Raw genomic sequence first — 15,074 nt, forward strand, 5'->3', positions numbered from 1 at the left:
TATAGCTATGTAAGTCTTGAAATTAGACCGATACTTCCCACTTTATTTTTCTTTTTCAAAATAGTTTTAGCTACTCTAGTTCCTTTGCCTTTCCATATGCATTTTAGAATAATCTCCACATCTATGCAAAATCTTGCTTGAATTTTGATAGACATTGTTTAAACCTTTATATCCACTTGGGGGAAAACTGACATCTTTGCTATGGTGACTCTTCCCATCTGTGACACAGTGTGTCTCTCTCTGCCTAGGTCTTCTTTGATTACTTTCATCAGTGTTTTATTGTTTGCTGAATACAAGTCCCATACATATTTTTTAGATTCATATCTGAGTTTTTTTTTTAATGAAAGTGACATTGTATTTTTAATTTTTCTGTACACATGTATATGCAAATAAAACTGATTTCTGTATATTCATCTCATATCCTGTGACCTTGCTGCCCTCAGTTATTAGTTCTAAAATGTTTTATTGTTGTTGCTTGTTTGTTCTGTAGATTCCTTGGGATTTTCTACAAAGACCATATTGTACCTGTAGATAACCTTGAGGAGTATTGCCAGCGTTTGGCTAGAATAGAGTGGTCACTGTCTAAAAGTTTTCTGTTTGCTAGGAGGCCCTGTCCTAGTCCCGTGGCTAGCAAGAGCAGGCTTTTGTTGGGATTTTGTTTGTGGTCTGTATCCATTGGCATTTCCAGGTTGCCAGCTTCTTCGGCTCCTCGTCTGGGATAAGTGAGGCAGAAGAAAACCCAGGGAACTCGCAACAGCGTTATTTCTTGAGACCTGAGCTCCCTAGCCAGGCTGACTTCTTCTCTCCACCTTTGAGACTCTTGCAGGGTTTTTAAAAGTTGTTTTTAGTTGGGCTTTGTGGAAAGAATAAGGAAGAATGCATCTATTTTACCTCCCTAGGAATGGAAATGAACTCTATTCTTTTAAATGGTACTTTTTTTACAGCTCCCTTATCTTGTCACATTATGACTTTCCCCCACAATTTCTGTTCTCTTCACAAATATGACTCCCTCATTGTTCACACGGAGCATCCCCCAAATACTCACTTTAAAGTCTTCCCCCCCAAGTGTTTTATTATTTTAATTTGATCTGGAGGTAATTCATATTCTGATTACTGATTTTGCTGACTGTTATTCTCAGCATTAAATGTCCTCATGGGCTTCAGGGTTTTGATTTTGAGGCTCAATTGAGGTGAAAGTCTCTCTCTGTCTGTCTGTCTGTCTCTCTCCCCACCCCCAGCAGTTTGGGGCTGCTTCATTTGAAGGCTGGCGTGCAGTACAGCACCGTGCGTTTTGTTGGTGGCTTAGAATCCTGACCCTCTGTGGTCTGCTTGTCAAGCCGGGGGGCATAAGACTCATGAGACTGTGTCTGTGTTCTCCTTTGTCCCTGTGCACACCTTTACGTAAGCTGTGGCCCCACGAAATGATTGAATCAGATTTGTCTGACTCCTTTGTAATATAGGGGTGACCCCTCTCTCTCCCAGTCCCTGGCTTCAAACAGAAACCAGACTCTGTTCCTTGCATTGTGCCCCTATTACATCTCATGACCCAGAGCCCAGTAGGCCCACGGCTTTGTCAATAGTCAGCAGTTTGGGTTTCTGGGCCATAGTGAAGTATACCGTATTTTTGAGCCTGCCCATATCCTTTCAACACATTCTTTGTATAGTTTATTGTGGTCCTGTGTTCCCAGGAGAGACAGCTACTTTAGAGTATGAATCATAGCATCATCTGGATCAGAAGCCAAACACTCTTCCTCTGTTTTTCTTATTTTAAAATTTTTTAATTTTTATTTTGCTCTATTTTTATGTGCTGCCATCTTATATCCTATATGAAATAAGGTGAAATACAAATAAATTACTTATTTCTTCAATTTCATGTTTTATCAATGCTGAAATTAGGGTGCACCTTGTATTCAATGCACTTGGGAATTTAAGATTTCTGGTACCAACCACACCTGGAATTGCAGCAGAACCTCACTCATGTGCACAGCATCCAGGGGCCTGGGGAGGTGCAACCCTGGCACCAAGGGCAGAGAGACCATGGGGTGATCCACAGAAGTGGAAGGGGATTCCTGTCTGTGTTTGGAAGAATAGGGAAGGGGTAGAGAGGTCCACACCAATTTCTGCTTTTGAAGTCATTGACCTTAGCCAAGTTTAATGCAGCTCCTGCCCCCATCTGATATGGGAGATCTCACTGAAGCAGTTTAAGGACACACTGCCTTCCTTTTTTCCTCTCTTGCTTCATGCCCTAGCTGGTCACAAAAAGTGCGCACTTTGGCACCCTAGAATACAAGTATCCTCTCCACATACTGACACCCTCAGGCCCGAATTCCTATCTTACAGAGTAAAAACTGTAAAGGTGCGAGTGAACCCAACTCTGTTCCAGGCCTGCCTATGGAGTGCAGGTGGCTGGCAGCAGCTTCCACCTCCTTGAAGACTGCATGCTCAGTAGACTGGCATGGTGGGTATCTTTTCTGTCCAGCCAAGCTCCAGCTTGGAATTGACTACTCAGAAGCAGCTCAGCAAGGTCAAGCTGAAAGACTTCCAGGTACCGAGTCAAATTGTTCACACTCTTTAGCCCGGTAATTTCCCTTGGTGGCATTTACCCTGGAGAGCCTGGCAGAGAAGGGGGCTGGGATTTATTTAGAAGTGTGGTTTATAAAACTTCAGCGTGGAAAATAAACCAGAGCTTTACCAAAAGGGGCATGGTTAAATAAACGGTGGTAGACGATTTCGGTGGAACACTAGGCAATAACTAAGAGTCATGCTTTTGAACTGCCTCTAATGAGAAAACGCTCAAAATTCAATGTGCTATTAAGGTTACAAAACAGTATATAAGGTACAGAAATGAAAATTTTGTAATAGGATATATCATAGAAAAATAACTGGAAGGCACTACCGAAGTATCACTATTTGCTGTCTCTACGTGGAGGGACACTGAGTGATATAAAGTTTTTTTGAAGACTTCTTTGACATTAAAGTTTGTCACAATGCATATATACTATATTGAATTCACATTAAAGTTACAAGAAGAAAAATAAACTTCATTTAAAGAATTACAACACCTACAAAACGAGTTTGCCAGCAGCCCGGGGAGGAATCGCAGACCAAAGAACGAAAAGGCACCTGTCGTGACCCTGAAAAGAGCAGTGACCACGCTCATCACTGATTGGCTGCTGAGGCCGGAGGCGCGCAGTGGCCGGGGAGGCGGGGCTGCGCGGTCCAAGGCGTGCCGTCCGTCACTTCCGGGGGCGGGGCCTAGCCCGCCACTGAGCGCTGGGGAGCGGGCGGTCTCCATGGCAACCGGCGGAGCCCGCGCGAGGCCCGCTGGCCGCCGTCGCCGCGCCGGCCCCGCCCGCACAAAGGCCGCGCCGCGCCCCGCCCTCCGCCGCGACCCCGGCCCCGCCCCGGCCCTGCACCTGTCGGAGGCCGCCCGGCCGCGCTGACCGGGAAGCAGTTCTCGGAGGCCGCCGCGGTGACTCATCCGCCGGGCCGCGTCCCCCGAGCGGGCCATCTTGGTCGCGGCAGACGGAGCCGCGGAGGAAGCCGCGGAGACCCCAGGTACGCGCGCCCCCGCCCCGCCGCCCGGGCCGCTCCTCCCGCCGCCCTCGCCGCAGGTCCCCCAGGCCCGCGGGGGCGCAGGAGCGGCCCCTTTGTCCTCCCCCGGGGGCGCGGGGCCCGGTGCCCGCCCGGCCGCCCACGCTCGGCCCTCTCGCCGCCCCGCGCCTCCCCGCCCGCTCTCCCGCAACCGGAGCCTTCACATATACGTTCTTCATCCTCCAGGGCGCGGGACGAGCGCAGCCGCCAGCCCGGCCGCCTTGGCCTTGCGAAGCCTGCAGAGGAGCCGCCGCCTCCGCCGCCGGGGCCTAGACCCGCGGGGCCCGGGCCCGCGCTGGGCGCCTCTGCCCGGCCGCTCCCTGCTCTTGCACCCGGGTCCGCAGAGCCTGGTTCCAGCCCGCGGCTGGCCTGGGGCCGGCATGGTCCAGCCGCAGACGTCCAAGGCCGAGAGCGCGGCCCCCGCGGGCGCCCAGATGGACGACGTCATCGACACCCTGACCTCCCTGCGCCTCACCAACTCCGCGCTGAGGCGGGAGGCCTCCACGCTGCGGGCCGAGAAGGCCAACCTCACCAACATGCTGGAGAGCGTGATGGCCGAGCTCACCCTGCTACGCACCAGGGCGCGGATCCCGGGCGCGCTGCAGATCACCCCGCCCATCTCTGCGATTACCTCGAATGGGGCTCGACCCATGACCACACCGCCGACCTCTCTGCCTGAGCCCTTTTCCGGAGACCCAGGCCAGCTGGCGGGGTTCCTGATGCAGATGGACAGATTCATGATCTTCCAGGCCTCCCGCTTCCCAGGCGAGGCCGAGCGAGTGGCCTTCCTTGTGTCCCGACTGACTGGGGAGGCAGAGAAGTGGGCTATCCCCCACATGCAGCCTGACAGCCCCTTGCGAAACAACTATCAGGGGTTCCTGGCAGAGTTGCGGAGAACCTACAAGTCTCCACTCCGGCATGCGCGGCGCGCCCAGATCAGGAAGACTTCGGCGTCTAACAGGGCTGTGCGAGAAAGGCAGATGCTGTGCCGCCAGCTGGCCGCCGCAGGCACAGGGCCCTGCCCTGTGCATCCAGCCTCAAATGGGACTAGTTCAGCTCCAGCCTTGCCCACCCGAGCACGGAACCTTTAAGAACCTGCCGCCACCCTGGTACATCTGCAGCCATCCAGGTAGCATACGCTCTTTGCTGCGTAGAAGAAATGTCCATACAACAACATCGCCCCTGTTTGAAGACGTCCCTTCCTGCCTTTCCAGACCATTTCATGAGGAGACCCTCCTTCCCCTTCTCTTGGGCGTCCTGGTTACCGCCTTGCTGTGCTTCTGTTACCGTGTGCTGGTTTTGCAACTGCAGCTTGATGCATGCTCCCCTTTCTCTTGCTAGCTTCCCAGCTACTCTCATGACTACGGCCCTGCTGCTCAGGCACGCCAACCCGGCAGCACCCTCACAGACCATGTGGGCTGACCCCTCCCAGCCCGACTCTGTTTTCGGATGCTCTTACTCCACCTTCTGCAAGCCCCCGTGGCAGTTTCCCACCTGGTTGCCCTGTTCTCGCTGATGAGCTCTGGATGGGAAGAAGCCAGTTTGACCAGGCTGGTGCCTTGATGTGTGTACCTGGAGAGGGGGTCTAGCTTTTCACCCGCAGATGATCACCAGCCCTGCCAGGGCCCAGTGTAGCGGGTAGGGGCTTCATCTCTGCTGTCTGTGGCCAAGCAGTGACTGCTGGGAGGGAAGTTAAAGGGTCTCTGGGGGCCGGCCTCACTCAACACATGCACGTGCACTCCAGCATGCCCCATTGCTGCTGCTGGGAAGGACTGACAATGCAGCTCAAGGGAGAGGCTGCACCTCTGTTTCTGTGTGGCTTTAGCTGCTGGTGTTCAGATAGCGCCAGGTATTTGGGGAATGTGGAACTTGCCTGCTAAATCAGGTCATTGTGAACTTTGGCCTCCTGGGCAGTTTCATCAGGCTGCCGGGCACATTCTCTGAGAGCCACAGTAGGCAAGGGGCGGACACTAGTGCTCACTCTGCTGTCCTGGATCTCCAGTGGGAAGCACCACAAGCTGCTAATGGTCAGTCGCCCCTCCTCTGCCCCTTGTCACCTTGCTCAAGACCTGTTACTTTACCCATTCAGGTGCCATGTGGCCTTCACCTTGGCCCTTCAGCTGCCCACACCATCTCTAGGTCTCCAAAGATGCCATGTAGCATGTCCTCCGCATGCGTGGGCTTTCAGATGTCCAGCCTTTTCCAAGAACAAAGAGACTCCCTCTTACACTGGAGACCCAGCTCCTCTGGGAAACAGCATTAAGCCAGGAGCGTGTCTGCCTCTGGCAACACCAGCCAGGGTCTCCGGGCATTTATAGAGGCAAAGAGCTGTGGCTACCAGGTTCTAATGTGGTCACAGTGCAGAACTGGCACACGTCCTAATTCTGAGGGACAAAGCCTCTTATGGGGGACAGCCTTGTGCTTCCTCATGGGGACGTCCAAGAAACCACTTGCTACCTGAGACTTGGCCAAGCCTTTTGGACTGTGATGTTCCTGCCATATTTCAATGCCAAATGAACCGCATTTACATGACCACCTGGGCCATGGGGGAAGACGGGGTGTCTTACCCCGGGTTCATCTGTCCATGTCAAATGGCCTGGGCTAGACTGCAGAACTATAACCTCTGCACCTACCCAAGACGTGTATATGTCTTGGGATCCCAGAGGTTGCATCCTGGGACCCATCCTCTTTTCCTGAGAGTTTTGATGATGTTGGGAAAAGTGACTGCGATTCTGAAGCAAACACTGCCTTGCACGGTCAAGGATATTCAGTGGTTGCTGAGGTTCGTGGGCACTGCCACCCACTCATGGTAAACTCTGTTAGCCCAATTGCCCTGCTGAACAACTGCCAGATTCCAGCCTTCAGGTTCCCCTGGACTCCAGCCAAGGCTGTTCAGGTGGGACTATGGTGCTCAATAAGCATGAATGGAGGGGGGACACAGAGGGGCCACCATTCTGGGGGCGGGAGTGGGACTGCTGATGGGAGGTGTACAGATCACTTTTTCTTTGTGCTCAGTTCTCTTCTGTCTCCAGCAGGTGTTTGGTAAGCTGGGTAGAGGTGCCCCCAGGTGAAGGGGTAAAGGGGCACCTGGGGAAGAGGAGGCCTGCAGGAAGGTTTCCAGTTGGCTCAGCCCAGCCAGGGTAGGAGACCCAGCATGGAGGCAGGACAGGAACTCTGCTATCTCGCCAACCCCTGTTTCTACCCAAGTGGCTTTTTGAAGGTGCTGCTATGTTTGCATTAGGTGCCGGGTCTGAGAGTCATGCCGCAGCATACACCAGGACCAGAGCCATGGAGGCGAGGCCCGCCACCCTTCCTGTCTGCATCTGGGACCGGGCCCTTTCCCTTGCATATGGGTTGTTGTGCGCACTCCAAGCTGCTGCCCCAGCTGTGCCTGGCTTGCTGACCTAACTGTGTTTCGTTTCTCTGTGCTTTCGTTGTGGGCTTGGGGTGAGACCTTCTTGATAGCTCCCTGCAACTTTGGAACATGGAGCAGATGAGAGAGAGGTCAGGGCTTGCCCTCCACATTGGACTTGCAGAAGCCCACTGGAAGGAACGAGCCCAGCGTGGCTCTAGTGGGAGACACCTCAGTCTCCAGCTGAAGAGGGGGATACCCGAGTCCCATGCAGCCCTGGAGGGAGACCGCAATGACTGGGAGGATCAAGCTGAAAAGGAGGTGGGGGAAGGGAGATGCTTTGTACATATTTTGGGGTTATAATTTCTCTAAATTGTAAGTGAACAGGTTTTGATTTATAAAGGGACAGGCAGTAGTTTAAACAATGCATGTGAGAAAGTTTTATATGTTCTCCATAGTGTGGACATTATTTGGATGATATTGTAACTACTTTCTGGTCTACATGACACCCCATCTGGTAAGTAAGCTTCACTGCATACCAGGGCTTAATTGGAGATGGGATTTAGTATAGAGGTGACTTCTTGGCCTAGTATGGGATTAACTTAAGTCCTAAAGCATTTCAGAAACAGCAAAGACTCATTCACTGGCCCCAGGTAAGTATATGACAAGTAAGTAATGGTGAGGGTGGAAAAATAGCTGTGAAGGTGCGGTGGGACCATCCTGACACGCATGCTCTTGTTGTCAATGGACAGAGCCACTGCTGGACGAGGGCGACCTTGGTGGTTCAGCCCGTTGAGAATGAGCGAGTGTGGGGAGAGCTGGGCCTATGCTGAGGTTAACTTAGGGAGCGAGCCCTGGGATTGGGCCAAAGGACACATGCTGGGGCCACCTACTGGGGGCAGAGCTTTGGGTGGGAAGAGGGAAGTCTTGCGGAGCCCCTCCATCTTGCAACCAGCTCAGTAAGATCTGGCTCACCTCTGCTTGGGAAACAATAGTTTAGGGACGTAGAGAGGAAGGCACAAGATGGGGCTCCTGGGGAAAGGAAGCAAGAGCAGACTGTTGGACCAACAGAAAATGCTTCCCGGCATAGAGGAGGACTTTCGGGTGCAGGGCATTCCATAATCCACGGTGAGTGTACATGGAACTAGCATCTACCATGTGGTCATCTTGGGGACCTCATGCTGGATGTGGTGGCACTTGGCACAGAATGGATGCAGTAGAGGAGATGGGAGGAAACCCAGCTTCCCACTTCCAATCACAAACACCTTTCTGAGAGCAGGCAACAAAACGTGCTAAGTCTTTTCAGTATCCATGTAATCCTACGTGCTATAGAAATTTTGGAAAATCAAGTAGAGGAAAGAAAAATAAAATTTTAACATTTTGGTGTCTCTTTTTCCAGGCTCCCCCCTCCCCCCACCTTAATTTCTTGGTATTTCAAATTAATGTAGTTAGGATCCTACCTTCTGTAGTGATACAATTTTGTGTAGCTGTTTTAATTGCACATATCCTGGGCATTACTCCCATGCTGTTGCTAACTTTATTTTGAAATGGCCGTGTACTCTTCCATCAGGTAGGTGGACAGTAGTGCCAATTGTTGGTCACGAATGCTGTTACTAATTTTTCACTGTTAAAATTGATGGACATATTTGTGCATAAGGCTTTTTCCCAATGTCAAGTTATTTCCTTAGGATAGGTTCCCAAAGGTGGGATTATTAAAGAGTATGAAAACCTTTGAGGCTTTTATTACACACTGATGAAACAGTTTGCAGAAATGTTTATATGCATTTCCACTACCACCAGCAAGGATCACTGTGCCCATCTTGCCAGTATTGGGTGTTGTCATCTGGTGAAATATTTGCTAATTTGATAATGAAAAAAATAGTGTTGTGTTTTAGTTTGCATTCTTTGACTTCTAGCACAGCTGGACATCTTTTCATGTCGGGTGGTTGTATTTCCTATTTTGTGGATTGCCAGTGTCCTTTGCTCATCTCCTGGGGTCTGATCAATTTGTATGAGCGTGTGATATATTAAAGATATTAACCTTGTGCCTGTGTCATGTTTGCTGCAGATGTTTTCAGGGTTTTACTTTGTGTGTGTTCTAACTTAACTGAAATTTTGACATATGAGGGTACTTCAAAAAGTTTGTGGAAAAATAGAAATTGAAATATTTTGCAAATCTTTGCTCGAACTTTTTGAAGCCCCCTCTTGTAGTTGACCTGTTCCCTTTCAGCACTGGGTCCTCTATAACACAAGGCTGGCAGGCATATTTTGTCTGTTTTGTTCACGCTGTGTCATTAGCACCTGTAACAATGCCTGGCACATAGTAGGTGCTCAGTAAACGTCTGTCCATTAGCTACACGAATGGGTGTGCGAGGTGCTGCGATCAGGACCAGGTGGGACAGTCCCTGCTGCAGTGCTTACTAAGATCTAGGAGCAGTCCTCACACTTGTTCATCTCAGGATCCCTTTGCACTGGTGAAAATCACTGAGGACCCCAAAGGGCTTTTGCTTCTTTAGGTTTTAACTATCAGTATTTATCATTTAAACAAAATTTTAAAATATTATTTTGAAAATAAAAACAAACTCATTACATGTCAACATAAATAGCATATTTTAATGAAAACTGTATTTTCCAAAACAAAAAATAATTTAGTGAGAAGAGTGGCATTATTTTACATTTTTGCAAATTTCTGTAATAACTGGCTTAATAGAAGATAGCCGGAGTCTCATACCTGCTTCTGTACTTAATTTTCTGCAAGATCACATGTCAGGTAGTGTCTGAGAGATCCTACTGTACACTCATGAGATAGAGTGGGAAAAGGCACATACTACTGTAGTGTATAAAGACGGTTTTATGTCACAGACCCCTCGAAGGGCCTCGCCCTGCTTTGAGAACTGCTGGTCTAAGAAGAGATGAGAACAGGCAGGTCTGCGAACATCGCCCTCTGCTCCTTTGTGATTTCTTTCAGTGCTTTAAACTCCAGGCCTTTTTTTTTTTTTAACCTCTGGAATTAATAAGCAGTTATTTCTGGCATTAATTTGGTGTGTAATGTGAGATGGGGCTCTAAATGGACTTTCAAAGTTTTAAGTGTATCCTGAGATAATTTCACTCCCTCATGTGTTTCTTTTGTGATAAAGGGAAATTTTATCTATTATAGGGCCAATTTTTCTAATATCTATTCAATTGGTCCATTTATTTTGCCCAGTTCCTTCCTATTTTAACTGATTTGGGTTTTAAATTTTCTATTCATATCTAGTAGGGTTCTCCCCCTTTCGATTTTTAGTTGTTCTCACCAGCTGAACTTTGAAAAAATTAATCTTAAGGGTTTCCCAAAATCCTGGTAACAGGTGCAGGGCTTGGCAAGGCCTGATTGCGAGTTGTGTGCAGTGTGGCCCCTTCGAGCCAGCAGAGGCCTTGCCCTGAGGTTGCCACCATGTGCTGCTGTGACTGGTAGCTGGCTTGGGAATGGGGGTAAAAATCTCTGTCCCATCTGGCGAACCTGTTGCCTAGTCAGTATCTTCTGCTATGGAAGTCTAGAGTGTGGATGGTGTCCTTCTGGCTGTACCCAGATAACTGGTCTTAAGAGGTTTATAGGGACCTGGCCCCCCTCTCTGCCTAACAGTGGAGGAATAGAGCTGCGACCTCCTCTGCATCCCACCGTGCGGCTGGAGACCAGGATTGTGGTTGGAACAGGGCTCCTTCCTTGGTGACTACATGACATTTGTCTTGAGCTCCCACATACTTGGTCTGGGGAATTCCATCCTGTGGCCCTGCAGAGTTCCTGAAGAGACCCTGTCTCCGCCCATGTCATCCCCAGGCCGGGAATCTGGTGCTGTCCTTGCCTTATCTCTTCTACCCCACACCTGCTCTATTACCAAGACCTCTCGATACTCCCCAACGACTCTCAGGTCAGTCTCCCTCTCTGTTTCTATCCTCTTCAGGCCTGGAAGGCCAGTCTGTCTTCTGCCTCCCTTCTCCTTACTCCTGTGCTAAGAAGGATCAGAGGTTACTCTGCTTAGAGACCCTCCCTGAACAATGAGGTTGGGCTGGGGGGTCCCTTGGCTCTGCTCCTGCACCCCCACCCCACCCCAGGTTAGCCTATTGAAAGTTGCCACCTTGTTACTGACCTTATGTTCCTCTCCCCGGCCAGACTGTGCTCCTTGAGCGCAGAGCTGATGTCTGATTCATCTGTGTCCCCAGCACCTCACCCAGGGTGTGGCAGAGAAGCTGCTCAGTGAATTCTCCATGGTCGAGCAGAAGGACAGCGCAGCAGACAACGTACAGGCCAGTCACACAGCAGCCACCTGCCGAGCAAAGCTGGCAGCTCCAGCAAGCCCCACACCCATTTTGTTCTGTTTTCTTTTTTTAAAAAAAATGGGATCATACTGTACTTAGTGTATGATGAGAACTTGCCAAGGTCCTAACATTGTCTTTGAGAATATGACTTATAAAGGAATAATATCCCATGTCTGGATGTGCCACACTTGATTCAAATGATCCCTTTCCTTTGGAAATTTAACTTGTTTACAATGTTTGTCATCGTCAGTGATACTGCAGTAAACGTCCTAGAGGCTACATGTTTTCCTATTGTCAGTATGATCCTATTGTGAGCATTGCCAGTGCCCTTTACATTTACTAAGAGGACATTGCTGATGCACGGGAAAGATTAATGTGGTGTTTTTATTTGACCACCTCACCAAACACACAGTAGTTTGGGTAGTTTTTCAGTTGGTTTCACAGATTCTCTGTCCCTGGAGCACATGCCGTGGGCCCCCCCGGTTCCCCTCCAGGACAGAAGTGCTCATTCCCAGCCGCTGGAGTGCTTGCGCTGGAAGCTCTCAGCTGAGCTTCTTTCCGATCTTGCCCTCTGATGAAGGTGCCACCTCACCCAAGCCCGTGCACTCTCCTTTCTGCAGTGGTGCACGTCCAGGGACGGCCGACATGGGGCAGCTCTGCAGGGCCAGGCCAGCTCGAGTCTCTGTGGGACTCTGACCACGGCCCTCGATGTGCATGCACCCCAGCCTGATTTCTCCCTGTGCCGACCTGCAGCCTCACTCCCCACAGCCACTAATCGATCACCGAGGGCACTTCCTGTAAACTTCCCACTGACACCCCCACTCACCCCAAGGAAGGGGACCTGGGACAGTCCATTCCAGTGTTCAGACTTTTTACTTATATCCTCCTTTTAGTCCCAAACAATGTTGTTTGTTACTATTGATGGACGACAGCCTCATCCTGCTCCTGACTTTAATGGGAAGCATGGCTGCTAGGTTTTCCTAGGTGTCTACTCCGTGCTGGGTTGCTTGCTAATGTGTCTCATTTAATCCTCACGGCCACCCTGAGGGAGAGGATACATTATTGTCTCCACTTGGTAGATGGGAAACAGGCTTTGAGTGGTTGAGCAGCTTGTGCATGGTCATGGTCACACAGCTGGTGAGGCCATTTCTGGGATTCGAACCTTGTCATTGAACCCCAGAGCCTGCCTCTTACCACTACCTGTCTAATCTGCACCTTTGCATGTGATTGTAGCTCTAGTTTAAGGTAGACAGTTTTCTGGGTCACAATTGATTTTGTACTGAAACCTTTGTCTTCAGGTCCACACATGAAGTGAAAATACCACACACACACTTACGCACACACACAAGAGCGCACACAGGATGCGTGGATAGGAGCATTTGAAAATAACAAAAGGAAATTTCTATGGACAGGAGGGAAGACATCTCCCCAGAACTGAAATGAAAGCAATTCCTGGGGACCACGTGCTGTCTGCCATGGACAGGGCTGGAAATTCTCCAAGCTCTTGCCTGGGTTTGTGGCCAGAATGGCCCACCATGGCTAGAGGCAGAAGCAAGTCATTCCCACAAGTCCAGGACCCGTCTTCTACAGTGCACGTGGGCGGGCCCAGAAGTGTACAGAACACCCAGGAAGAGCCCCAGGCCGAGCTCTGGAGATAGGCCTCGCTCACCCCGTGGCCCTGGAGGACGGGACAGAAACAGTCATGGGACCACCACACGGGAGCACTTCACAGCCCCCTGTCCAGGCGGGAGAAAACTCCTGCAGGAGACAAAGCACAAGGGACAAAACAGCATCGCGGCAGTAACCAGACCAACAGATCTTACAGACAGAGATGACAGAGCAACCTGAACAGGACTTTAGCCCAACCTGCCCCCAGGCCCCTCCATACCCCCCACTGTCCCTTCCACCGGGACTGGGAATGCAGCTCCTTCTGCACGTGGAGTTCCTGCTCCAGGAGTCTGCGGGTGCCCTGCCCCCACCTCACCCTCCCCACCACCAGCTCCCCGTGCCACGAGTCCGGCTGCCTGTGGCACATGCTGTCACCCACAAGTGGAGGATAAGCTCATGGTCGTGTCCTCTGTTCTTCCTCGTTCAGTTTTTTCTGATGAACTTAATCGTTTAGCATTTATGAATTTATTTGTATTGTAATAGGAATGTATGCACATTACAAACTTCTAAAACATACAGAATACACACCCTCATCATCACCTAGAAAACCATCGTTAAAATTTCTGTGAATTCCCTTCCAGTCTTTTTTTACTTGCAAACACACACACTCACACCTACATTCTCACAAATTTGGATTATTCTGGATAGACTTTAGAATTAAACAAAATCATGTTAGAATTTAATCCATCCTAGAAATTTCCTTGAAAAAACCGACATCTTTCTTTGTAATGCTCGGTCATTCTCACTCTGCCAGCAGGTGACATCTCTCCATCCGCTCAAATCCCATTTTATGGCCTATGTGAATTTTGCAGCTTTATCCACATCGGTAGAATTTAAAAAAGAGATTGTTGATATACATGTCTTTTTCCTATTGCAAATGTATCGTAGTTCTTTTTCTCCCAAATAGGTTACTCATGGCATATATTAGAGATATTAATTAACGTACTATTTTTTATGTTGCCATCTGCAATAGACTGAATGTTTGCATCTCCCAAAATTCATGTGTTGAAATCCTAACCCCCAATGTGCTGGTGTTAGGAGGTGGGGCCTGTGGGAGGTAATTAGGTCCAGAGGGTGCCACCTTCAGGAAAGGACACAGCAATGACAGCCATCTGCCACTGGAAGCTGGCCCTCACCAGCCACCGACTCTGTAGCACCTTGATCTTGAACTTCCCAGCCTCCAGAACTGTGAGAGATAAATGTTTGTTGTTTAAGCCACCCAGTCTGTGACATCTTGTTATAGCAGCCTGAGCTAAGACACCATCATAAGAAATCTCAATATTTTCACAAGTTTTAAAGTTGATTTTTCATATGATCACAACTCTTGCAAGTCATGATATTTTCTATGACTTCGTAATATTTTGCAATGTTATTTTCTTCCCTTAGTGCATTAGCAGAGGTCGGGGGTCTCCTTGCGTGCCTGCCAGCATGCTGCTGGGCACATGTCTCCCTGCTGGTTATCCCTGCCCATGAGTTTGGCATCTGGCCCGCTGCTGCCCTGGCTGTCGGGCCACTCTGCTCAGCACCCTGCGTGCTCCATTGCGTTGTTGCTCTGTGTTCAAATGCTCACGGGGAGCCCACCGCCCTGTCCCTAGGCTGGCTCTGGGGAAATGTGGTTGCCCTCCCCTTTCTCACTCCAAATTACTCATCTACCCCCAGCTCCGAGGGGATCTTCTTGCCCCCCTCAGTGGCCTCCTGCTCTTACTGTCTTCCAGGGCTGACCCTGTACCGGGGCGTGCACCAGCCCTTCGTCACAGCCTTCGCTCTGTGGTCTTTGCCCCCTTGCACGTGGCTTTGCCATCCCCACCTTTTTCAATGGTTCTTCCTTATGCTCCAGAACCTTTGGACATAGCTGTGGAGTCTTCTGTAGTCCAAATGTTACTGTGTTCACAGAAACCGGATGGTTCTGCACGAAGCACCACAGTTAAAACCAGCTCTATCCAGTCAGATCACAACAGTTTCAAAGATTTCAGAAGCTCACATCGTTTGTCCATGAACTCCAAGGGCTGTCCCAGGCACAGGACTCCCGCTGAAGCCTCCACCCACCTTCTAGGAAATGCTATTTAATTTCCAGCTACACACATGTAACGGGACATTGACTTGGGCTTTTTCTGTTTACCTAAAATTGTTGCTAAGGCCCAAAGCTGAGAATAAAATGCAGTAA

At 49.9% G+C, this 15,074-nt stretch overlaps 1 protein-coding gene across 5 annotated transcripts; it reads left to right on the top strand.

Moving 5' to 3' along the window:
- Positions 1–3,477: 3,477 nt before the first annotated feature.
- Positions 3,478–14,845, top strand: RTL6 (retrotransposon Gag like 6). Of its 5 annotated transcripts, none has more exons than XR_010021365.1 (4): positions 3,478–3,558; positions 3,781–4,723; positions 10,764–10,854; positions 11,147–11,467. XR_010021365.1 is itself a non-coding variant. In XM_063075736.1 (3 exons), exon 2 carries the CDS (start codon positions 3,975–3,977, stop codon positions 4,683–4,685), a length of 711 nt encoding a protein of 236 aa, XP_062931806.1. In that variant the 5' UTR covers positions 3,478–3,558; positions 3,781–3,974; the 3' UTR covers positions 4,686–4,723; positions 14,804–14,845. The 5 variants fall into 5 exon arrangements, 2 of the variants coding, with proteins under 2 accessions (XP_062931806.1, XP_062931805.1); XR_010021363.1 differs by having other exon boundaries at positions 3,781–6,490; positions 11,147–11,461; XR_010021364.1 differs by lacking the exons at positions 10,764–10,854; positions 11,147–11,467 and adding an exon at positions 10,888–11,094 and having other exon boundaries at positions 3,781–6,490.
- The last annotated feature ends 229 nt before the right edge of the window (positions 14,846–15,074 follow it).

This window comes from Cynocephalus volans, chromosome 12 (assembly GCF_027409185.1).
Source record: "Cynocephalus volans isolate mCynVol1 chromosome 12, mCynVol1.pri, whole genome shotgun sequence".
Classification (NCBI taxonomy): domain Eukaryota; kingdom Metazoa; phylum Chordata; class Mammalia; order Dermoptera; family Cynocephalidae; genus Cynocephalus; species Cynocephalus volans.